The 25,957-nt window shown below is 39.7% G+C and overlaps 2 protein-coding genes across 2 annotated transcripts in view; one reads left to right on the top strand and one right to left on the bottom strand.

Annotated features, from left to right (window-relative positions):
- The window catches only part of MKP-4 (dual specificity protein phosphatase MPK-4), a 181,495-nt gene extending 166,033 nt beyond the window's left edge, over positions 1–15,462 (top strand). Inside the window, exon 9 of the mRNA XM_072302342.1 lies at positions 15,444–15,462. The gene's annotated coding sequence lies outside the window, so the exon portion shown is untranslated. The remainder of the gene's footprint in view (positions 1–15,443) is intronic.
- The window catches only part of LOC109041607 (alpha-tocopherol transfer protein-like), a 34,560-nt gene continuing 9,181 nt past the window's right edge, over positions 579–25,957 (bottom strand). Inside the window, exons 2-7 of the mRNA XM_019057990.2 lie at positions 21,450–21,594; positions 19,703–19,862; positions 17,719–17,971; positions 16,514–16,624; positions 11,522–11,627; positions 579–1,250 (exon numbers count right to left, since the gene is read on the bottom strand). Coding sequence (XP_018913535.2) covers positions 1,105–1,250; positions 11,522–11,627; positions 16,514–16,624; positions 17,719–17,971; positions 19,703–19,862; positions 21,450–21,594 — 921 coding nt within the window. The 3' untranslated portion in view covers positions 579–1,104. The remainder of the gene's footprint in view (positions 1,251–11,521; positions 11,628–16,513; positions 16,625–17,718; positions 17,972–19,702; positions 19,863–21,449; positions 21,595–25,957) is intronic.

Raw genomic sequence — 25,957 nt, forward strand, 5'->3', positions numbered from 1 at the left:
ATTATCATTTTTCCGTCACTACAATTTATCCTTCTCTTTATGTAATCCTACAGCGAGCACTGCACTCGCTACGGACAGCTTCTTATATTTATTACTTGTCCAAATTTCAAAATCAAGTGCAATCTAAATCACTGATTTTTTACCTAATCAAACTAGTCAAAATCTAATTTTTAGGACGAAATTTTCACAAAAAAATTCCTTATAATCCCGAACTAATTGATTGCGTTTATATAAAGAGTAGTGTTCAAGCATTGTAATCTCATAGTGTGCGCGCTTCCGAAGTTAAATTAGCGACCTGTGTTTACGAGAGTGAGGGTGTTTTTGTGTTTTTGATTTGGTAAAATTGTGTTGTCTGCCAAGATGATCTAAAGAGTGAAGATGAAGAGTGATCAAGATGAATCTATTGTGAGAACGTACATGAAACACAATGAGAATTAGGAGCTTTGAAAAAGTTTCAGCCAATTTACTCCCATTTGAAAGTTATGAGTCTGGAAGTTTGAAGAGGTGGAAAACGACCAAGATATTGCATGTGCAACAAACAGAGTCCTTGTAATCAAAGAAACAACGCATGTCGAATGTGCAGTTATTTATTTCAAAAAATATTTGCAAATAATAAATATCTTACAATAAATTAAGGTAACTTAGTTATTTTAAAAAAAATCATGTTATTACCTCGCGAGAGGTCATAAAGCTTCATGAGACATGAGTTTTATGTGGAAGTCAAGCTGCCATAGTCTTCTACTTCCCGATTGATTTTTGTGACATTTTCAGTTTAATTTTCTAGATAGTCATTTTAACACTGCCGCCGAAAATGAAACCTTTGAAAGCAAGCATGGTTAAGAAAATCCGGTGCCACATTTTTGGATTTTTATTTTATATTCTTTTAGAATTTATTCTTATCCAGGCGATTTTATAATTATTTATAAAACCACCAATATTTCCTGGTGATCTCATCTAGAAATGGAAAAATATCTTGTTAATCTTATCATCTTGATTTTAATTTTACGATCGTCATTTCACTCTTATTTCAATTGGGTTATGACGGAATTCGTCATTAGGAGGAACTTCAAACTATGATTAACAGGAAGGGCATAGGTTGTTTTCTCAGTCAAAGGCGATTTTCCGGAATGAACCTGTCATTTCAGCGACGGTGCTCGAGCTGTTTCCAATGCGTTTGGATTCGTCTGACTTATTCTTCTCCTCCGCATCAAACCAGGCTTTATTTTTCATTAGCTCCTTGTCAATAGCATCTGGAAAAAAATTAATTCATTCGTGATTCAATAAGACTAAACACCACTCTGATAACTAGAAACATTGATGCAGTATTCATAACTGAAAACATAATTAAGGTCATTTATCAAATTTGTTGTACGCGAGATAATGGGTGTGGAGAAGGACATTGTGCACGATATCAGGTCCAAGCAGTTGGTCTGGTATGGATATGTACGAAGGATGGCAGATGATCGGTTGCCCAAGCAGGTTTTCGATTGGGTTCCTCCCGGAAGGCGACGGCGTGGACGTCCTGTGAAAGGTTGGCGACAAGGGGTGGAGGAAGAGATCAGAAGATGCCAATTGCCTGATGATCTCTGGGAGGATAGGGGGCAATGGCGATTGGGCGTCGCAGAGCGCGAGGCGGCGCTATAAAAGCGGCTTTATGTATGTATCAAATTTGTAATGGTGAAATTGGGATCTTTTTCTTCCCTGCTCCACCTCCTAACGCTACTTTTACCTATGGATCCTTCATGAGTATATTTGACCATTGCTCTATGCCATTCTTATATTTAGCATGCATGCAGTCAACCACACGCAGTGAGGGGATTTAATTAGAGGGGAAAATGACGCGAAAAAACGAGGCATAAGTGAAACAAACTGTTTAGGTGCACCATTAATCAATGAGGTAAAAGTACCCGTGGAGAAAAATGCTCGAGGTGTAGCCATTGCTGATCGGCATGTGATCAAGGGATATTTATGATCCTAGTCCTTAAGTAGTCGAAGACTTATTGCTCCGGGAGTTTTGCGATCCATTCGCGTTCGGCGGGTGAGAAAGCTGACACGAAGTGTTGCCTAGATAGCCAATTGCAGGCGCTAATAATGCCGCGGTTTACTATTGCCTTCGTTATTGGAACCGCGTTGAACAGAAACGCATCAAGTCTTAGGAAGTTTAAACTAAGATGAAGAGGTTTGCAGTATTGTATATCCACAAGCTGAAGGACTTAGTATAAGGACTATTTCCACGTTCGAAATATGTTTTTTTTTCTTCACTTCGAATTTTTGACAGGAGAGAATCCCTGGATTCAATGGAATGGGTCAGTTACGCTTGGTAAACGGTTCAATTTTAAAGTTTCAGCTCTCAGATTAGCAAAAAATAATTAAACCCATCCAAATTCCTAGTTTTTACGTTTAACCTGAACGAAATTATCAACCGTTAAAAAACACGATGTAAGACGTTATCGACCGTGATGGTACGATTTTCAAAGCTCATTGTGCTCCAAAGGTTGTGAAGGAAACACTGATGGCTGGGGAAGAATACCGCCTATCTGAACAGGACAATTTAGCTGGACACAGAAAAAATTTTGCCTTTTTTTGTAATTTTAAGGTTCGATTTGCAACTGTTTCATACATTAAAGTGTCATTGCAGCGCTCCTCTACAGAATTGGAAATGCCAAAAACATCAGCCGGCGGATTTTACACCGGGGAATGCAGCAAAATCGCTAACTCATTTTTGCCAAAATTGTGGGTTAGGCGGAATGGTTACTCAGCGCTCGATATCATAAAAGCGATATTGGCGACGAAACCTTACTTTTCCGTGCAAGGTCCTCTCATAATTGAATATCAAAAACATTTTTGAAAAAACGGGAAACAAGGCTAAAAAGTACACATAAAAATAAAACTTTCTTCCCCTCTCTTTTCTTTTTGTTTTGATTTTCTCGGCAATCATGTGGTCTGCAGGTTTCTATTTGGAATTTTTATATTTTATTTTTATTGATTCCTCTAACTGAAAATGGCTCAGTTTCAAGCCAAAACGTCTCGGATTTTTATGTGTACTTTTTAGCCTTGTTTCCCGTTTTTTCTCCTGTGTTTTTGATATCACCATTGTCACGGGCTGCTGCTTTAGAAATTTTAATCCATGATTGAACCGATTATTTTTTAAATTACGTAAACGCCAATCTCTTGGTGGTAGAGGGGTTAATTTTTATTTGTTCTCTTGGTATAATCAATTATGTCTGATTTCGAAATAGCCTTCTTAAAGAACATACATTTTTATAGAATTCGAAGACTGTCAACAAAGTGCAGTTTTCTTGTTTTTCTCGCATTCGCAATTTTGGCGCTTTTGTGATTTGGAAATAATCAGTACTATTTTTCGCCATTAGCCTCATCTTAAAAGCCTTTTACTGAGAAAAAGCTATGACTTATGAACCAATCACCGGTTCATATCGAGCACCACTAATAGTAATGAAGGCATCATATTATAGTAGTTAGTTAGTTTACGACGATCAGCAACCAGGCAATTTACGTCAGGAACCAGGTATTTACCATAAATTTCTAAATTTAATTGCTTAAAGAGTTTTAAAATTTCGGTGACTACTATTGGATCATCTAAGCTTAAAGGATGGATGTTTTGAGGAAGGTAATTTTGAATTTTGATGCGTGAAGCATAGGTTTTTGGACAAGAAAGCAAAATATGGTCGATTGTAAGGGGGGATGTTGACATACAGAGCAGAATGGAACAGGAGATTTTGAAACTAAATGAGAATGAGAGAAAAAAATATTGCCGTTTTGTAATCTCGCAGATCTTGTGGAGAGACAAAATAAAGCACAAGTACCTTAGTGGTGGTTCACAGACCAAGAAACATTAGATCATTTAGGACTATTAGTGGTGTTCCACATGAACCACTAATGGACCACTAGACAAGGTACGAATTTCAGCACTCTGATATATGATCCGTAATCAAAATTTCACGTAGAGCACGATGCGCACAATGAAAATTATCGAAATCAACTCCTCACAACGATATTTAATGATTCTTGATGCGTGAATTCAAACCACCCGCTCATGAAAACTCAATGCTCTACGTGATTCACATCGCGCGCTAAACGTTATCATGACAGTCTCTGCGCGATGTAAAAATCTGGCAACCTCAATCTTGACGCTTTGGCTCAGCTATAGCAAATTGCCTATAGTTCGAACAACACATGGTGGGAAATGAATATTGCTCGATTAAGAAACTTGCTGAGACCGTTGTCGTGCGCGATTTGACTCACGTAGAGCTTTGAGTTTCTTGTGAGCGGGCAGTTCAAATTCCTCGTAACCAATGTGAAATGAAAAGGTTAATATCTTCGTTAGGAGTTGGTTTCAGTAATTTTCGTCGCGCGAATCGTGTTCTACGTGAAATTTTGGTTAAGAAACATATACCGGAATGCTTAAATTCGTACCTTGTCTAGTGATCCATTGGTTTATAAATCCATAGATTTTTCTCCTGTTGGTTCATTTTTAAGACGGCAGATGGAAGTTTGGCGAGTGAATGGGCGATTTGACAAGTGGCGTGCGGCAACAACCATCGATAAGTCTGAAATTATATTTCAGCTGAGTCTCCAAGGGAGGAGGAGGCCCCGCCCCTATATCCGTCTTAACTTTCCGCGCGTAATTCCATTTGTCGGATAAGGGTATTACGCGGAGCTGTGCGCGGCGCGGGTAAGTAGCGGAACTGCGCGGAAGTAACTCCGACCCGATATGATTGTCATTGTCCTGTCGGAGCGAAACAACGTCGCCGGAGATAAGGGAAAGGAGCTCGAAGAAAAAGCTCGGGCGCGGAGGCGGAGGCGGAGGACTCTTTGTTTCGGGCGGACAGCTCGGCACGGCGCGGCGGGTTGCAGCCGTTGCAATTGAAGGCGCGCGGCTCGGCGTAGTGCAGCGCGGGTTGCGGGGCTCGTAATTGAAGGCGTGAGAAGACACGGCTTCTCCCAATATCCCCATCGAGACGTGCCGGCTCCGCTACGAGTGGAAATTCCTCGCAACCATCCAGCTCCGCGATGCACCACAATGAAACGAGCGTGCAGTCATCGTCCCTTAAACATACAACAGTTACTTGTCGCCTAATGTTCTCTCGCTCATTTCCAGTCTCATTTCGCTCCCTCTCTCCCGTTCTCACATTTCCTCGTCCATTTCGTCTCTGTGACTCTTTCCCATGATCAAACGAGCACTGTTTAGAGACAGGGAACTAAGTATTATTGGGCGGAGGGGGGGGTGGGGGGTAATAGTCGTTAGTTGCCTGGTATAATGGGCTACTATAATTTGTAGTACTATGATATACGCACCCGCCTCTGAATGGTACGTATAAAGTGATTCATAGATGGAAAATGTATAAAATTAACTCGTAATAAATGTATTAAAATGTGCACCAAACAGCTACAACAAATCGGTTAGATGATTCCGACTGAGCTCATAGAAACCTAAGGTGCACCCGGGGGGAGGGGGGGGGGGTTCATAGGGAGCGTAAGCTCCCCTGTTCACTCGAAAGAAGCAGGAAAGAAAAGGAAAGAAAGGAACGGAAGAAAGAAGGAGAAACTGCGCTTATGTTTGGTAATTATTCATGACAAAATTGAATCAGACTGCATATTAGATGCTTTCAAATTTCGAAAGTTTTTTGGGGAAAAGCCCCTGGGCCCACCTTCCGGCCCCCCGATGGAAGTGTCTACATCTGCTTATGACAAAAACCAAAATTTGTTTTGCATTCCAACTCATTTAACTTATGGTCGAATTAATTTCATCGGCGGATCCAGCAAATTGGCAACATTGTCTTTTCTCCTTTAAGCCTATAGAAATGTATTGATTTTTGGAGGGGCCAGGTGCTCCGACAAGAATCTATAGTGAAGAGCACGTTTAAATAGAGTATATACGGTGTTGCCACATTGCTGGATCCGACTCTGATCAATTTGTGCTGCTCTGAAAAGTTTGTGTACAACTCCATGTACCAAAAAGTTGGTGCTTAACACCTGTTTTGATCGGCTTAGTCAAAATCATCGAACCCATTTATTTCAATGCACAAATCGATGCAATTGTAAGGTTCCATGGTCACAAATTGATAGAATATCCAGCCTCCACACACAATGCTCTTCAAATGTTTTATTTTGGACAAGTTCATCAGAAAAGAACTAATCTACAATAGGTTGAAACTGAAAAAGAGGTTTGAAGTTTTATTCTTGCATAAGGCTCAGTGTAAGAAATAAACTGTAGCCCCTCTTTTCACAGACTAATTTCTTTTCGTCGACTTTCAGATTTTGGCAGGAGAAAATATACGACTGGTGGAACTTAAAAATATTCTAATCTCAATTTTTTTGAAAATTTGGGTTGGTTCCTTTTTGATAAACTCGGGCCAATTGCTCCTCCAAATAATTTCATTTTGAATCGGAACTGAGCAGGTGCATCTCAAAAGATGCCACCAATTCGTTGACTCGCTGAATCCAGCCCAGCCGCAGCCGCGCAACGAAACTTGAAAATGGAAAAAAATTGACCTCGGGCCCTGCAAAAAGCAACTTTGCAGAGATAAATTGGAAGCGGTTTCAGTTTGAATCACGGAGGAGACAACCATCCCGCGATTTTTTCGGCTCGCGCCAAACTTCCGCGACATTCGAATCCGCGCGCATACATTAGCCGTAACAAGTTGCTCATGAGTTGCTGTACATTGTTGCCGATATAGGGTCCGCAAGAAATAAATTCGATAACCCATAACGAGTTTTAAGACAGGAATGGACCGCCTTTAGCAGAAAGGAACCAAGACACTTTAGCCATCGCCAAACTTAACTAGGTATGTAATTTTTTACAAGAAAAAATTCTCCAAATCCCATCGAAAATTTCAAGAAATTTGCTTCGTACTATGTATGTACTATTCATTGAAATTTACACAAGGATCCACACAACCGTTTTCAAATTAACAATTAAATTGCCCCGCTAAAGTTGGCAATAGCTGATGTGGCTTGGTTCCTTTCTCCTTAACGCGGTCCAAACAGAGCAGGGTTGCGTTAGGAATACGACACTGTGTATTCCTCGTATATGGAATACATTTTGCAATGAGGGCCTTCTATTTCCGACTCACCAACAAAAGCACTCATATACCTAGGAAAACTAGCGGTATTTACGTTGTCTCTGAAGTGAACCAGAAATGTTAGCTTTTAATTGCAAAATAGAGTCTATTTATAGTCATGATAAAGGAATTAGAAAAACAAAAATCCAAGAAAGTCCTCACATGGTTCTTTTGCACTAATTGCTGAAGAGTAAAATCTAGATCATGGAAAGGATCTAAATGTGACTTCCTTTTGCAAATTAGGAACTACTATTTCTGGCTTATTTATAGCAGCACCTATCTGTTTAGAAATTTGAATGGCACATAATACGCTGTTTCTACATTAAGCCAGGAATAGTAGTTACTCACTGCAAATGCAGTCGAATTGATGAACAGTATGTGTCTTATGGTTAATATCGGCAACCATCGTGACTAGATTTTGCTATAACGAACTACTGATAGTCCTGTTTAAGCACGACGCATTTACAATAGTTCCTGAAATAGTAGTTCCTCATTACGGTAATATAGTCCACTTAGAGTAGATCATTTATTGCACCGAACATTCGGTGCTCCTCCGCTAAACTCGACTGCAATTACTTTTCGGACATTTTAGCGTTATTGGACGTAATTATGCCAAACGGAACTCTAAGCAGATAAATTAAGTAAAAAAGAACTATGTATATAGCACTCGAATTCTATGCACATGGCTCATTTTCATTAAATTAGTGCCCTACACAGACCCTTTTAGAATAAATGCGTCCTATCAACAAGTGTGTAAACAGTCCACAATTCGAATTCAGCGTCACCGTAACATCGTCATCTATGTAGACTAAGAACCAGTTTTACGACTACCGCTCAGCTCAATGTTGTCAGATCGTCAGCAAAACCTCGTGAATATTAGCAGTGGATGACGGTTGGATACGGTGAGGAAGGGAGGGGTCGAAAAATTGAGAAAAACGGGTGACGTAATTTATGAACGGTCCCTTAAGACATGTATCGGGATGCTCAACCATTGTTAGTGTGGGGCACACTGAAAAAAAATTCTCGGCGTTTTTACCAAGGTCCGTTGGTACCTTTACCATCTCAATTTTTTTTACCAATTATTGGTAATTTTACCATGACAGACTAGTAAGCTTACTTGAAAACCGGTATTTTTACTGTTTTTTCAGGTAAGAATTGGTAACCCTCTTTTATTGGCAATCAATTCCCGGTAACTTTGTCATTTTATCTCGGTAACTCTACCACAGTCGATAAAAAATATTGGCGTTTTTACCAAGGTCCAGTAAAATTACCGAGAAAGTTCAATAATTTTACCGAGATTTCTCGGTAAAATTACCGATTCCACGAATGGTAATTTTACCAAGAAAAAACTGGGATCAAATAGAACCCTGAATTCTTGGTAATTTTACCCTTTTCTTAGTAATTACACCGAGATTTTTTTTTCAGTGTACACCCGAGGTGGCAGCAGTCGGCAGTTATTCAGTATTCGAATGGGCTACGTTGGTGATCCGTGCTTGGACCGAGATTGCTGCACTGCCCCGCTTCCTTGTTTCAGGAGTGAGGTGACAGTCATTAAAATACTTTATCGGTTTTTTATTGGCCACCGAGTCGGGGTCCTTTCCCGAGCTTCAGTCCGTCCGACCCCTCCCCCGCCCGTCGATCCTCCAACACAAGGACACATCTCCAATGAACCACTAGACAAGGTACGAATTGAAGCAATTTGATACATGTTTCTTTACAAGAATTTCACGTAGAAAACGATTCGCGCAACGAAAATTACTGAAACCAACTCCTAACGAAGATATTAACGTTTTTATTTCACATTGATTACGAGGAATTTGCACTGCCCGCTCACAAGAAACTCAAAGCTCTACTTGAGTCAAATCGCGCACTACAACGGTTTCAGCAAGCTTCTCAATCGAACAATGTTCATTTCCCATCATGTTTTGTTCAAACCACAAGAAATTTGCTTTAGCTAAGCCAAACCGTCAAGATTGAGTTTTTCAGACTTTTATATCACAGAGACTATCATGATAAACGTTTATCGCGCGATGTGAATCACGTAGAGCATTGAGTTTTCATGAGCGGGTGGTTTGAATTCGCGCTCCAAGAATCATTAAATATCTTCGTAAGGAGTTAATTTCGGTCATTTTTGCTGTGCGCATCGCATCGCATTTTACGTGAAATTTTGGTTAAGAAACATGTATCAGAATGCTGGTTTTCCAACCTTGTCTAGTGGTCCATTCCACGTGAGCTCCACGAAACACGGATTTATACGGACGATGCGGCTCATTCAGAAACGCAGTTAGGTTTTTTTTCATGGGGCTAGGATTCGAGTCGGCGGGCTGCTCACCTGAGCAACTAGTTACGCTGTTTTGTTGCGTGTTAATTGAAGTCGTTTCAATTTTATACGTACCCTAAAATAAATGATAATTGTAGTTTCCGGCCTTCGTTGGTTTTCAGAATACCGGTTTGATTCGTGTTGTAAATAAGGCGTACCCCGAGCTACCTGACTCGGTATGATTTAAAGCGCCCCGTTTTGTGTTTCCTTCTCAAAATTTTACGTGTAGACTAATTTAGACATCGGAAAATTTGATTATCAACTCTTACGGTGATTCGACGGTTGCTATTTTTTGTGTCAGAGCGACTTGCGACATATAGCATCAATTCTTTCCATTATTTCAGCTACTTGTCATTTTTTTCGAATTTTGAGATCGCACCTCTGTTGCCATGAGACTAAAGAATTCATGTAACAAATTTGACAAAGATATCGAACGCAATAAAGGCAAGGTTTTTTTAGAGGAAAAATTCGACACTGATATCGAAATTGCACTCGATTGCGATATTTTTCCTCTGAAAATACCACGCCTTTATTACGTTGAATTACTTTGTCACGGATCTCCTTTTGCGACGTTGCAGTGTATCAGTGTGCTTAAATTTGTAACTTGTTTAATGGTTTATTCAATCTAAAAAAGAGAAAATAGAAAATTTTTCTAACTTTTCATAGAAAAATTTTTTTATCGGGAGAAACGAGGCAACGTTTGACTGCTCATGCGGCGTCAAAACACAACATGGGCCTTTTAAGCCCAATTTTTCGATGCCTCGATTATCCTAACGCGAGTTCGAATAATCGCGCCGAACACCGTGCAGTCGGTATCAAACTCATATCAGCGCCTGCAAGACTGTAGGAATACTTTACGCATTGCGCCAAACAGTGCGGTCGGCGTCAGAGCATATTAGCGGCTACAAGACTGCATGAATACCTCTCGCATCGCACCAAATGCAATTCGCAATAACTATTCGACCACGGGTGTAGGCACATTGCCGCTAACTGGATTGAAGGCGCATCACATTGTGAAGATGAATTGACACTCGAGTGAGCTCCCTTCCCTGGCTTGCGCGATCCTCGCGTCATTTTTTTTTTGACCATCCCTGTCCGGTTTTTGCCACAATTAAAGAGTAAATAAGTATCTTAATCGCAACGATTTAGTAACTCGGATGATGTTTAAACGGTGCAGCGATTCTGAAAGATGATTCGCGTAAAATTAATTTTGGTTTAATAAAAAGAAAACAGAGCAAACGGAAATATCCCGTCAAAATTCTTGGTGATTTTATTTCAAGTCATTCCGGTAATTTCTCGGAAACTTCTACAAAAACTGTGTGTAGCATTTTTTTTTATTTAATTATTAAAACTAATAAAATGAGTAGAGATTTGCAACGTTGCGATCGGAGATAAGAACGCTTTTTTCCGTGTGCAGTCGTCGATTTTTGATCCCGTTTACGGCAGGCGTAACGAGATAACTATTCGACCATGGGTGTAGAATATTGCCGCTAGCCGATTGGAAGGCGCGGCACACTGCAAAGATGACTCCACCGCGTTCCCTTCCCTGGCTCTTAAGTCACCGCTAAACTAGGATTACGTGCCATCATTCTTGCCTCTCTGCTCTAGTTTTTACCATAAGTAAATAAAAAATATGTGTTCTCATTGGAACGATTCAGAAACTCGGAGGATATTTAATTTATTTGTTTTGTTACATGAAAAGGAAATAGAATGAACGAAATTTGAGATGATTTAGGAAAATGCGTGGAAAAACTGTGTAAAAAAATAAAACATAAAAATTGGTACACAACGTTGCAATCAGAGACGATTATGTTTTCTTTTGCATGCACCCGTCGGCTTTTGAATTCATTCATCTCTTAAATAACTTGAACGTGGTTGTTCTCCTATTTTTTTACGTGTAGCTTTTCTCAGTGGTTGAGGCCTCTAGTATTGTATAGACTCATTCCGTCCTTGTTTTACATTTTGGTTAGTCTTCTGGCAATGAGTGAAATTTTCTACTTAAGCGGAGTAACTTATCGCTCTTTAATCTTCTTCCCGTTTCCGCGGATGACCGCACTTAACCCACGTGGGACCCACGCAGAATCACCAATGTTCAACGCCGCAAAACCCAAATACGTACCTCGAATCTCATCTAATGACCTCTCCTCGTCTCCACCGTACTCTTTAGGAAGGCAAGATTTCGAGATGTACTTGTGTAGCTCCTCATTGTTCGAAACGGTGACTACCTGCAACAAAGAAGCAAGAAATATGCTTGTATTAGTGGAAACGCGACGGATCAGACTATTTATAATGACGGCCGTGGGAGGATATTTCATCCTTATTCGTAGCAGACTAAAATAAAATCAGCGGGCTGATTTTTGAAATAGATTTACGAAGTAATAAATAAGGAAGACAAAGAAAAAATAGAGTTATCCTATCGGTGAAAATGGGCGATTGCTATAGACAAAGAAAGTAAGACTAACTAACGGTAACCCACGAGTTACCCTATAGATGGTCCATAATTTTCTCCCTTAGTTCATAATTAAGAGCTATCTGTTTCAGGCTGACTATCTTTTCCGTACGAAGTATATTTGTGGTAATTTTTCCGATTATTGTTGCCGCAAAAAATCATTTTCGCGCAAATAATTTTCCGTAGTATGTGGCAACCTTGAGAAAAATATGAGGCATATTTAAGAAAAATGAGTGAACAAAGATTGAAAAAATTATTGATGTTGCCAGATGTTTGAGATCTGATGTGGGCGACAATGATTTTGTGCGATAACGATAATCGGAAAAATTACCACGAATGTACTTCGTGCGGAAAAGATATTCTGCCCTGTTTCAAGTATTTCAACCAATATGATGATCCATGTCCTCTTTGTCAATCATTCTATCCATCAATGTCAATAGTCAGTTCGCAGAAAACTCTGTGGAGCGTTGTATGAATGCGCATCTTTGCCCTAAGTCCGTAGCTCGCCAGTTCGCCTTCAACTTTTTGGATATGCAATATAGACGTCCGTTGAGCATGAATAGTTGCATCAAGGCGCTAGCACGAGGCTTGTCCCATTATGCAAGCTCAAACCCCCTTTCGCCTCTAAATCTGTGTTTAAATTAATGCGAGAAACCCCCAAGGAGTTTTATAATACTGAGGAAGGTAGACTCCAAACATTTTAACATTGTCCTTACCGTTTTCACTCGGCCTTAGAATTTGCCCGTATCTTTACACGTGTAAATCCTCCAACGGACTGGGGCGATACGTTCGTCCGTCATATTTCCGTTTGACCGCAGTACAAACACCCATTTCTACCAATAGGATCATTCCATTTTCCTTTTGTTGTCTCAGGCTATCAATTTTAATAATCAGCCCGCGGGCATTTTGTCATATGCCTAGGCAGACGGTCAATATTTCTAGCCTAGATAGAATCGCTGGGATTTTTTTTTTATTTTAGCCTAAATTTCTTTCTAATATGTCAGTGAAAGCTCTTTGTTAAATTTTAATTCGAGAGGATGTATTCTCAATAGAAAATTGGGGAATAATTCTGCTTAAACAAGTATTTTCCTTCCGAAAATATTGCGACAAGTTGAAAAGTCAGATTGTCGTTGTACGAGTATATTTGTAGTTTACACTCATCGAGGAGGGGATGAGATTCGGGCGTAGGCTCTCAAAACAAAGACCCAAGATTAAATTGGTGTTGGGACAAGATTTCGAGTCCATTTTATTTACGGAGTGTCCATATCAGCATATGGGGCTGAAATCGACGGATCCGTGAAAAGTTTTAACTGCCTCCTTCTCACGACGATTGTAAAGCGGAAAAGTTTTCCGATCAAAAATAAAATTAAAAGCACGGTTGTCGCTTTTTTAACTTTAATTTTCCGTTATTTTCGACTGGCCTTTTTAATGTTTTATTCACCCTTCACGAGAGAAGTAATATTAAACGTCGTACTCCTCGAAGTAACAGACGAGCATTGGACATTTTGCTATTCGGAACTACAGTATCTGGCTCATTATAGGAACATAATGTGTGCTTTGGATAAGCTAGAAATTCTAATTCGTAATTGCAAAATGTTTTTCTATTGTAAAATTGCACACAACTGTCAATATGGTTAACGGATTTTTAGGTCACTCTATATCTATGTCTCACAGTGAAGTGAGTCAGTGAGAGAGGTCGGATAAGTTGTTGAAACTATGAAAGCTTACTCTTTAATTAATACGAAAAGATGGTTGGTTGGTTGGTTCGATGAATGGTTTCATTATAAAATGTTTTTCAAGACCCGCGCCTTAAAATTTATAATGTGATGAAGTAAAACATATCAATTTTCAGTTTTAGTCAAAAATTTTACGCCCGACCTCTCCAAATTGCTTGCTCTACAACTTCTTCGTTCGGAAAATCAGAAACCTTTAACTTCATTCTAGTAAGGAACCAATTTTTCTGCCTCGTTCATGATAACACCTATCTGCATAGGGAAAATGATGGCATTTATGGTGTTTCAAAAATTAGCTAGGAATGGTGGCTCCTTATCAGTGGCGTAACGGACTTCCGCTGGGCCCCCCCGCAAAATTTTTTCTAGCCCCCCCCCATGTCGATAAAATTCCAAAATTATTCCCCCCCTCCCGCCCCTTCCCATTTTTTTGCCCGAGACATCTCAAATCACGGACTTGGAATGCCTCACCCCTCACCGTCCCGGATCCCTTACCAGATTAAATGGGGCCCCTAAAGGATCAAGGATCTAAAGGGTGGCAGGGGCCCAGCCCAGGCCCAAGGATCTACAGAGGGGCGTAGGCCCAAGAATCAAAGGGCCCCCAAGAGCCTTGGGGCCCTTTAGGTTCTTGGATCTCCCAAAGCCCGAATTACGAAAAGTGACAAAAAAAGAAAAAATGTTTAGTAATCACTGAGTGGACATTGGAAGGCAGGGGCCCTCCAGCAAACAAAAAGTTAGGAACAGTCCGAGAGAAGTATAAAATACCCCGTGCTAACAATAAAAATCAGAGGAAGAAGCCCCATCTCGGTAAGTAAAGGCCCAAAGTTTGAAACCAAAGCTAAGCATCAATAAGAGAGAGAGAAAAAAAAAATTCCGGCGGCCGAGGGCCCCCTAGGCGCCTGGGCCCCCCTGCATAGCAGGGTCTGCGGGGGCGCCCGTTACGCCACTGCTCCTTATTCCAAAGTGTAGGTAGTCCATTCATTTTACACGATGAGGTGCCAAGTCGTTCAGTTGACTATATTCTTTAATAAGAGCCCTTCCTTTCTATAAATCAATGCCTTCCAAGGCTCGTGTAAACAACCAGTTCTGCCTTTGTTGTGTCAGCAAAGCGACGAGAAGTACCTTCACTGAGTACAAATCGTCCTTTTTCAGGCCGAATATCACGAGTGTTATTAACGCTTTGTTGCCGCTCTTTTCGATATTTCGCTGTTTAACTTTTGCCTATACCATCATGAAAATTTTAGAAGCTAATCCTCTCGCAGAGAGATTCATTTGAAAACCACTCCTCGCGTTAATTGATTGGTAAAAATTCAAACTCAAGTTTAAAAAAATGTGTCAGCCTATCGTCCTAATGCTAAAATGCATTCGGCACAGACATTTAAAAAACATACATCAATGTCCAAAGTGCGAGGTCACGGATCTCAACTTGCGCCGTTGCAGAATCCCTATCAGACCTTATATTTATTCTTTGGATTTCAGCAGACGGAATTATTTTGAAAGTGCTTTCAAAATAAATCTAATAAAATAATATAAATAAATCTGCTAGCAGAGAAGAATAATGAAATTAGAACATTTCGTATATTTAAGTTGTATAAAGTGGTTTTGCATCTTTTTGGATAATTATCGGAGTAGAAATCTTGAAACACCGCAATAAAGATACGCGGTTTCGCAATTTGGCTATCAAATCATGGTTTTCGATACGGAATATTTCTTTTAATACGTATCTTTCAAAAGAAAATAAGTAAAGATTATTTCTTGGAGTTTCAAATGAATTTGTTTTGAAAAATTCAATACAGAATATTTTATGAAAATTTCAAATACCTAATAACCATAATTTTTTTTTTTTTTGGGTTTTTTCACAGAAATAAGATGACTGCAAAGATTTGAAAACATTGCAATCGCGGTAAGTGTTTTTTTTAACTTTTATAATTTTTTTGGTCAATTTATTGGCTGCGCCTCCTAAAAACAACTCAAGCTGACAACGCTCAGCGCTCAGCCACACTCAATCAAACCGCCCCGTCTCGGAGGAGAGTCTATTTTCCTCAGAACTTTTCCCGATCCCACGACTACAACTTCTTTTTCATACGTTTCATTTCTTCCGCATGTCACAATTTCACAAGTTTATTTTATATTTTTTACTTTTTGTCTCGCCCTTCCTCAGTCGGTCAAGCCGCAGCGAAAGTGAGAACGACTGGGAAATATGACGCTTTGAATTATACGAATACCGACCGAAAGTCGTTTGCGCCGTAATTTATGAACGAAATAAGAAGGAAACGAGCCCTTCCTTGTCGTAAAAAACCGTCCAAGTCATTTAGAAGCACTGTGTTTGTACGCGGTTTTTCACTGGACCGGTATTGATAGGCTGGATTTGTAGGTGGCATGTTACATTTACCTTCCGAACGGCCTTTGTTTGACGTTTAGAGCGTGGAAAACTTATCTTAGTTTGCGGAGCTGTCGTACATCGGTGTATTTTATCTTATAAATTTCTTAACAAGTAAGCATACGTGTGAGATTTCTAACTTAAAAATAAAATAAAAATGTAGAGCAGATTATAAAAAATTGAAAATGAACGCAAATTAAAGTTAGAAGCATAACGCAGGAAAACTACGAATGCGAAATAAAGTGAAATGAAACATGTATCATTATAATTATATTTACTTTTTCGTAATTGAATCTTCGAGTTCTAAAGTTTCACTTAAATTCAAGGTATTAAAAACTGGTTCACCGCTTTGTTATAGTTCAAAATTGCAGCTTTAAAAACAGAATATCTTATTAAGACTCTCTCACCTGCATATTCAAATAATCCCTTCCTATGTTTCTCCATTTGGAGACATAATAGTGCCGCATTTTCCTTTCTAGGTATTTGAGAAAGAGTGTAGATACCGAGAAACGGTCCTTTCAAGGTGCACAAGTAAAAATATTTATAACTTACCCTCGATGCTAATTTTTTGTTGACCAGAGTTTTACAGATGTTTATGAACGCTTCGAGTACTTTTGGTGGCTTATAGATGACAACTTGTTTGATTCTATACGGGTAAGCCATCTATAAGATTGGATGCAAAAAAAAAAAAAAAAAAAAAAAACATTAAAAATTAAAAATTAAAAATTAAACAGAAATGTATATCCGTGAAAGCATTAATACTTCCGGCATTCCCCGAATCAACCGTAAACGTCGGTTACTTCTTGTTCGATTCCTCAGTAATCGAACTCCTTTGTATGCCAGTTTTTCTATCGGTGCAGTTCCTTTTTGCGAAACGCAGTTCAGTGCAACGTGAAATGCAGTTAGGATAATCGACTAGTTGTTGCAATGAGGAGTCGCTATTTTTAGCCTACTTACTTTAGAAACGACACAAGTGTCATTATTTTCCTCGTACAGGTAGGTGCTTCTATGGGTGAGCTACGAAAATTAGTTCCACATTGGAAAGTAAAGTTCAATTGAAGGGCTTGGAGGACAAGGCGCATAAGTGCAGATTTTGCTATTTCGAGAAATACGTGTTTGAAGTTTCAAAATTATTGGATCCTAATGGCGGGAAGAAAGTTCGAACTGACTTTTTGATACTTAAAAATTGGAATTTGGGAGGGAATTTTTCTGAGACTATGCCTTACGACTAGCTTTACTTGAAATCTTTAATATGTAAATTTGCACTTATGCATCTTGTCCTCCAAGCCCCTCAATGCTGGTTGAGGAGTTCCAGTGGGTCAGTTGCGATGGTCGCAGAATCGTGTTTTGATGCTTGATTTTTGTGGATCTGCTAGAAATAATGAGATTCGTCCTAACAACAACTTTCTACGTTCAATATTAACCTTTGAAAAGTCGGGTTTTTGACGTCATCCACCGCGGTAGTAACACCCTTGGTTTCTTCCACCTTGGTTTGATCAGTCAGGGAGACGCACATTAGCACCGGTTACTCTACGTGAAATGCGGATGAAAGCAAGGAACCAAGCAAGAAACCAAGGGTGTCACTACCGCGGTGGATGACGTAAAAAAAACAACTTTTCAAAGGGCGATAAGTCGCGGTTTGGACAGATCTTAATATTAACTAATCGAAAAAAATCAAGCATCAAAACACAATTATAATTCTGTGACCAGCGCAATTGGCCTATTCTGATTGATGAGTTCCAATTAGGGCGACTTACGTTTCCATAGGAGACAATTTTCGAGAGTAGTGTGGGGGTGACGTATTTGAGGAAGGAGGCGTCGCAGTTCTCGAGATCGTCGAGGTAGAGGTCATTGGCGGAGTGCTCGTAGGTCATGCGGAGATCGTAGCACATGAACGTCCGCTTCATCCAGGCCTCCACGTCCAGCTCCTTGAGCCGCGACGGGTCGACCACCTTCAAGAGGCACACCCTGTTGTTGTCCTCCGTGAGGCGGGGTAGCGGGTTGTTGAACCTGCAACAAATCAAACCGCCATTATTCCATCCCCGCAACAAAGCGCCAAACTTCCGTCCTAATGCCGGAATCACACGCTGAATTTGGTAGCTGAATATGGAAGTCAACAGTCATCGCTTAACAGCTGAAATTTGCAAATTCGAGTCATTTTCACTCAGATGTGTATCACATCTGTTCGAATGGTTCAGACAAATCCGACATTATCCATTGCGCGACAAGCGCAAAATTCAGACATCGTGCCGATGACTTCCACATCCAAGCTACATTCAGCAATAAGAAAATGAGGAGCATCCCGGAAAAGGGGCACATACGCGTATGTGCCCTTTTTGCGGAAATGACAGAAATGGATTCCTCGCATCCTAATGTACCAATGTTCCGAGTTTCAGCTTAATTCATCAATTTTTGGAGCTAAGAGACCAAGTTTTGTGAAGCTAAGTCAGGAGTCACGGTCACAGGCTTATTTCATCTATTTGCCTCTGGGTACGGTTGCCGCGTAATCGTACGCGGAGTACGTTGGGTACGCGGGTACGTTGTGGTAATCAGTACAGATGGGTACTGATTAGGTATCCCTCACTACAGGTGCATCGCGCTGATTCTGCTAATCAATCCAATATCATCGAATTGCAGTGATTGTCAACGCGTTGCGCCGCGGTCGCACGTGAATTTTTGTAATTATTAATGGTTTCTTGTGAGTTTTAATATTTTCGAGTTTTTCGCGTGTTTCGCTGTCTTTTGCATTAATAATGATCGTAGATGATCGGCCCGCAATCGAAATTATTATTGATTAATTAATTGGAATTATTCATCTTCGTTTAGGAACTCGTTAAAATCTCAAAAATAAAAGCCAAAATCTATGCGCACCGGTCCATTTCCAGGAAAAGGGCACATAACGGAAAATGTTTAAAAATTCCCCCCACAACACTGAAAGAAGTGTAAGTTTTACCAATGGTCGTTATTCATTCTAGGGTGTATGAACGATGATATGAGCGCCCCAGTTCCGATGTATGTCAACATCAGTGCTCAGAAAGTAAGAATAAAAACTTCAAATGCGTTTTTCTCACAACGCGTCAAATATTGTTATCCCGTCGCATGCTTCGATTGAACCAAAGAACAACGTGGGATTCTTCTATCAGATCTCGTCATCTTGAATCTCGCCTTCTCAATTTTCCATTCAATTTTGCCGCATAGGCAAAGAAATATCTAGGATCTGGATCTGTATAATCCTGCCGGTTAATACAAATAAATTTCGATGTATTTTGCTGAACCAATAGAGGAAGCGTGAACCTATCGACGGACAAAGTTAATTTTAGGTTCGCCTTCAATTTTGCCGCTCTGGCAATATACATACCGCAGAGAGAGCATAGTCATCAATTTGAAAAACTCACACACACACTATCATGCATCACTCGATGAGGTTCATTTGGACCGATCGAATTCAGACGAAAATTGGCACCACTGTATTTCTCGGGATATTTTATTGAGGGTGAGATTGATATTTTGCAGATTTCTCGCAACTTCATGACAATTGTAGTGTATAATGTATTTTTCCAGTGATGTTTACGCGTTTTGGCTTAATATGACAGATAGTAAAATTCCGTCTCCAAATGTATTCCGGAAACCATAACGCCCCTTGCGAATATGCAGGAAACTCTACTGATCTGAAACAATATTTATAGTATATTTTCTTTCCTCATATTGGTGTCTCTTTTTTTGCGAAAGAATGTAACTTACACAATTTTATTTTGCTCGTAGAGAAGTGGATCAGTGGCATCTCGGTTGAGAAAGACTTCCGGGGCCGCGGATTTTAAGGAAAAGTACTGCTCCAATTTTTGCTTCGATCTTTCCAAACTATTTTTACAGTAGAATAAAAGACGCTCCAATCTGGTTTCGTCTGAAACAAGAGATAATTAAATCAAGAAATATTAGAGATATACTATTAACTGTGATTTATACCTACTGTACATCTATTTATTTATGAGAAACTCCGAACCGATATTTTTTCTTAGAATCTTCTTGTCGTATGTTCAACGCAAATGGATAGCTTTACGGACGGGTATTAGAGTTGGGTAACCCCACAAATTTCTGAACATCACCCAAAATAAACTCCTAAACGATCTACTGAAAAATTTAATTGGTTTAATCGCCCAGGAACAGAATCTACTTTCACTCCAAATGCAGGCACAGTTCAAGAGTGAAGAACATCTACAGATAAAAGGAAATAAATATTACTTTAAATCCTATCAAGGCTCAGCTTTGCTATCATTGGTAGAGGGGGCAGGGTATACATGTCCCTCTATTCAATTTCGGATGAGTCCCTTTTTTTGAAATAGCTCGCTAGTTAATCAGGATACTTTAAAGTTCGGCTCGCTAAGCCTCAAATATTCTCTTTCATGCGTTAATAATGTAACTACAAACTCGGATCTGTACTCTACTAAATTTGTCTTACGATAACATTTCAAAAAAGCACATCCCAACTAAGAGATAGTGTTTTTTGTGGAGTTATACAACTCACTAACGTAGCGTGGCCTACAAAAATCTTAAAATTTTCTATGAAGGGTGTGTCATGAAACCATATTTTTTTAGAGACTAGGTGTAAAAGTCATTCAAGCAATTGATTCGATCGATCAGTCATTCGCTCAATCGATGAGTTAATTAGTCGAGTGAGTAACCCAGCAATTATACGGATTCAAGCCGGAATAAGCCTAACTGCATCTCATGTCGCCTAATGTTTTCTCATGTTTTATTTTTTTAAACAGAAGCCTAAACAACGTATAGCCTTATGAAATTTTCTGAGAACGATTCCACTGTATTAAGAAAATTCTTCAAAATCGCCTAGTTTCAGCGATGCTCAGTTTTCTGTTAAACAAATACAGGGTAAGAGAAAATTAGACAAAGTCTGATGTAGTTAGGCTGACTCCGGTCAAAGCCACCCAATTGGACTACATTTTACAATTAGGAACTACAATTCCCGGCTCTGTTCAGTAACAACGTATGTACCCACCAGCTTCCATTTGCAAAGACGTGTTTCAACGAATGAGCCATAAATTGTAGTTCCTAATTAAAAAATGCAGTCCAATGAATCCAATCATCAATTGGACTACATTTTTCAATAGGAAATCACAGTTTCTGGCTCATCCACAAAAGAACCTAACTGCATGAGGGAGAAAATGACGCATACATTGTTTCCAAAATGAGCGTGAAGTTGTAGTTGCTGATTGAAAAAGGTCTTCCCATTGACCGGCGATGCAAGTATCCCATGGAGTATGCACAGATATTGTGATAAATTGGACGTATTTCTATCAAACGGAACTATGTGCATTAGGACATGAGCCATGAGACCCATAAGAATACATGCATGACAGGGCTCACGTCATAATGCACATAGTTCCGTTTGACAGAAATACGTCCAATTGAAGAGATGCTCGGACCGCACAGTGCCTTCGAATTATAAGCTAGGCAAATTTGAAGCAGATTTTACCGATGTCATCTGGTAGGTGAGGTTGTTGCCGCAGCCAGTGTTTGAGTATTTGAACGTCTTGTCTAAGAGAGGCCTCGGACATTCCCAGATCTTTCCGCATCGCTATAATGTCTTCCTCGTTCGGCAGCTCCCATAATGTGATTTTCTGAAATGTTCCATAAATTATTACATCGGTAAAAGAATCAAACAAGCGGCAAATAATGAATCAATGAATCGATCAAGGAATGAATGTACTCACACAAGGAGCTGACGGTATGCAACCACAAAGAAAGATACTCGAGGCATCCTTCGATTTATGTTTTCCTATGTACTTTCAGGCTACTAAATCTGAAAATGACCTTGCTTTCACTGGGGAAAAGTCGCTTGGATCTAAAGTCCAGACTCATGAAAACTATGACAAGAAAAAAATACTCTTGATTCAATCGGATTTTTCCATGAATCAAAAGGAAATCCGCTTCAATTGAGAGGCTGGGTTTTCGATTTCAGCAAAAATCCGATTGAATCAAGAGTATTTTTTCTCGTCAATGTTTTAAGAATCTGGAATCTAGATCTAACAAACTTTTTTCCTATGTTGTCTTATCTCTATCTTGCTTAATTAATTCAGGAAATGGATTTTTCCCCGTTTCAAGGCAAATCTTGATTTTCCAGCAAATAGTTGTTTGTAGGGATGAAAAATCAGAGATGTTTTTCGACCGCTAGCGCTAAAAAGTACATAAGCATAAATCAGATGACTTCAGCGTTACATAAACCTTTTTTTTGTTGACTTGTGTAAGCTTCTCTCACACACGGTGCGCGATGCCGAAGCGGTGAATCACCAAATCTCCGTTTGATGAGATTAAAGCTAGGTCGTGCGTCAGACGCACTGCATTGTGGGTGCATCGCAAGGTGCAATTTTCATTGAAAAGCTCCCTCCGCGGTATCGCCCCCAAAATTTGCATATTCTCTTAAAGGAGCCGAACAAAATTGAGATACGTGCCCCGATGTCACACCTCCTCCCCCATCCTAGTCGATTCTCCTTCAAAATTCCTGTATTTAACAAGCCTTGCTGTTGACAAATTAACAATTTGACAACGCTGCATCTCAAATCCCACTCACAATCGAGCACGTTTTTGACGCGTGAAGCCCTCGACCTTCCTGGAGTGAATTAAAGATTGCCGAATTGGAAGATAATTGGACTTTCTTATGGTACACTAAACTTTGTGCAAATAATCAACCAAATTAAAGATAGTTCTGAAACACTTCAATCCAAACTACACAATTCCCTTCAATTTCATGAATTTGTGCACCGTTTCTTCTAGCATGCATGCGTCTGATTGTGCCATTGTGCTTATTATTTTGGAAAAAAAATGGATTTTCAGGGCACTAAAACTCAAAACCACAGGTTTTTGATCTCAGAGGACGATGAATTGGACGTATTTCTGCCAAACGGAACTATGTAAATTAAGAAATGAGCCCTGAGACCCATGAGAATATATGCATAAGAGGGCTCACGTCATTATGCACATAGTTCCCTTTGGTATAGAAATACGTCCAATTTATGTACATGCATTTCGTTACAAAATGACACCCAAAATGCCGACGCGAAACGGAGTTGGGGCTGTTTTAATTGATCAGCATTGCGAGATCACGTCCCGCGCCTTCAATTTTGTAGATGCAATACGGACAACGATCAAGCACGAATAGTTGTAGCTTTACGCTGGTTCATTAAAGTGCGCTGAGGTGTCTCCGATTTCTGAGATTTGAGGAAAGTTATCAGCGAGAGTCAGTCGGAGCAACCCCCATATCGACGGTGTAAGTCGGCAATCAAGTAACTCGGCTTGCGACGTCGCAAAGACTTCCTGACATACTTTATTTTTTAAACGGAAAAATACTCCACGGCAATTCTTTAAAATTGTCGTGATTTTCCTTCTATGTGCGAAAAAAATTCTGCAAAAACTTCAAGGAATGGTGTCAATTTGCTCTCTTTTAAAAAAAATAACACAGAGGCGGAGATTTTCAGACACCGCAAACGAGATATCGACGGTGAAACTACCAAACCACGTATCTCGTTTGCGGTGTTTAAAAATCTATGCTCGCATTTTATTTTTTTGAAGTAGACCAAATCAATATCATTCCTTGAAATTTTCACAGAATTGTCTCCGCACGAAGAGGAAAAATCACAGAAATTTTCAAGACTGGACGTTAAGTAGTTTTTTATTTAAAAAATAAAGTATGACAGGAAGTCTGTGACGTCGCAAACCGAGATACGTGGTTTGGTAGTTTCACCGTCGATATGTGATTGCGGACTTACGCCGTCGATATGCTTTACCGTACACGAGAAATTGTAATTTGGTGGTTTTACCAAGGAAACTTGACAACGACAAGTAGTGTCCTAGCGAAGGGGTGCTCGCTACCCTAAAACGCACACTTTAAAGTTTTGAGTATTCCTCAAGTTGGAATCCGGGCTTTGCGGAGTCTGCTTCCCCCGCAAGTGGAGTTGACCGAAATTGAGGCGGACCTTATCTGTCCCTGAACACTGGATCGCTTCAATCCCGCAATTGTTAATCGGGGAAGCGCCCGAGCTAGCTCAAGGGTCCTCACTGTCCCTTAATGTGAATCCACCCCCATTCAAGCCCCGGCCACGCCACCGTTGAGCCATGATAGGCCTCGTAGAACCAGTCATCGAATTAACGGCAAGATGCTGAGAAAAAAAATTGAGAGCGCTGAGTTGTGGGTGGTGGATTCTCTCTCGCTGCGACACCAACACGAATGGGAGGAACGATCTCCTCAGCTTTAGAAATTGAATTTTCAGAGGATGAAGGACCTCAGTGTTGGAAACTCAAAATTGGATAGTGGGAAACATTTTTATTGGTTATTTCAGAAAAAGATATATGTAAAATAATCGGAAGGATTCAAGTGGAATCGCAGCCTAACTGCATTTCACGTCGCCTAAGTTTTTCTCATGTTTTATTCTTTCTAGCAGAAAACTGAAATCCTTGACGTCTCTTAACATTTCGTGAATTTACTTTAGATTAAGAACACAGAGCCGCAGGGCCAGGTGCCCGTGTTGGAGGGTGTGCGCTCATAGGCGGTGGGGGGGGGGGGTCTGACTTGCCCCTGCCCCCTCCCCTCACCCCTCCCCTCGCCCCTCCCCTCACCCCTCCTCTCACCCCTTCCCGCAATGGGTATATTTTAGAAGCAAATTTAGTTCTTTGGCCGGAGTTATTACATATCATGGACCTTAATGATAAGATAGCCTAGTTTATTTTATCACACGTTTAATTGTAATTTGTAATATGAAGTTTACTTAGTAGTAGTCGATAGATAGTCAGCATTTCGGCGCTTATATTTGGACGGATTGAACCGGACACTGCTTATAATTGCATCGTTGCCTAATTTTTCCCATTTCTTATTTTTTAATAGAAAACCAAACGATAATGAAACTTGAAATTTTTAAGGGTATTCTTTAAAATCCAGACTAATATCATAAACAGGTTGAGTGCGTTAGGCAGTTTTATTCCTTGTTAAAAAATAAAACTTGAGAGGAAATGCGGAACGCTAAATGCAGTTAGGCCGATTCTAGTCGAATCTATTCATTTGATTTCAAGAGGGCTTTATGTGTACAATTAACTGAAATATGCGAAAAACATGTGGCATTCCTAAGTGGAAAAAAATTGTCGTATTTTTGTGAATCTTAATTCAACTTTAGCAAGTGTAAGAATAATCTTCAATTTTTTCCGCAACAGTCTGTGGATCCAAAATCTCCGTTGTGAAGAGTGGAAAATTTTTCTTCACTCTCTTTTATGGAATCACATTTTTTTGTCATTCCTCTTCTTTTTTGCTCTGCGGTATTAATCGGCGTCAAGGTTTTTCCATCTTTCTTCCAATGACGAGATATGAATTGTCGATTATCGATATTAACTCATTTGAAGCTATGATGAATAATCGATAATTTAGATTTTCATTGCGAACACCATGCTTATCGATCTGTTACATAGATATAAATTAATGTCGGATCAATCGATGTATTGCAAAGCATGCCGTGCCACTGCTTTTTTCAGAGGATCATACTCGTCTGCTGCCGATAGATTTTTTTTCACGTTTGTTTCTGGCCGTCAAATTGAGAAAAAAATCATTCACGCCCTTTTTATTTACATTTTTTATGGTATAGGTAAAATATTTTGTTTTCTTCCTCTCTTTTGAAATTATCGAAAGAAAAGCAGCAGAGGTGGCAAAATTGAACATTTTTCTTCGTGTTAATCCCAAATTTAGAAAATTGCAAATCTTTTTTTATGTGAAAATGAAACTTGAAGAGGTCATAGAACCAAACATTATACACATTGCCATTGTGACATTTTTCTTCGCCTACTTTTTTTAACCCTCTAACATGTGTACATTTTTAAATGCAAGTTCCGGGTAATTCCCGTCAAATCAGGAAGATAATCACCAAAAAATCTGAACTTAAGTCTTTTTTTAGTAAAGTTTGAATTTGTTAGTAAAAGTAAGCCTACTGGCTCATGATTTTTCAA

This window comes from Bemisia tabaci, chromosome 7, assembly GCF_918797505.1.
Source record: "Bemisia tabaci chromosome 7, PGI_BMITA_v3".
Lineage (NCBI taxonomy): Eukaryota > Metazoa > Arthropoda > Insecta > Hemiptera > Aleyrodidae > Bemisia > Bemisia tabaci.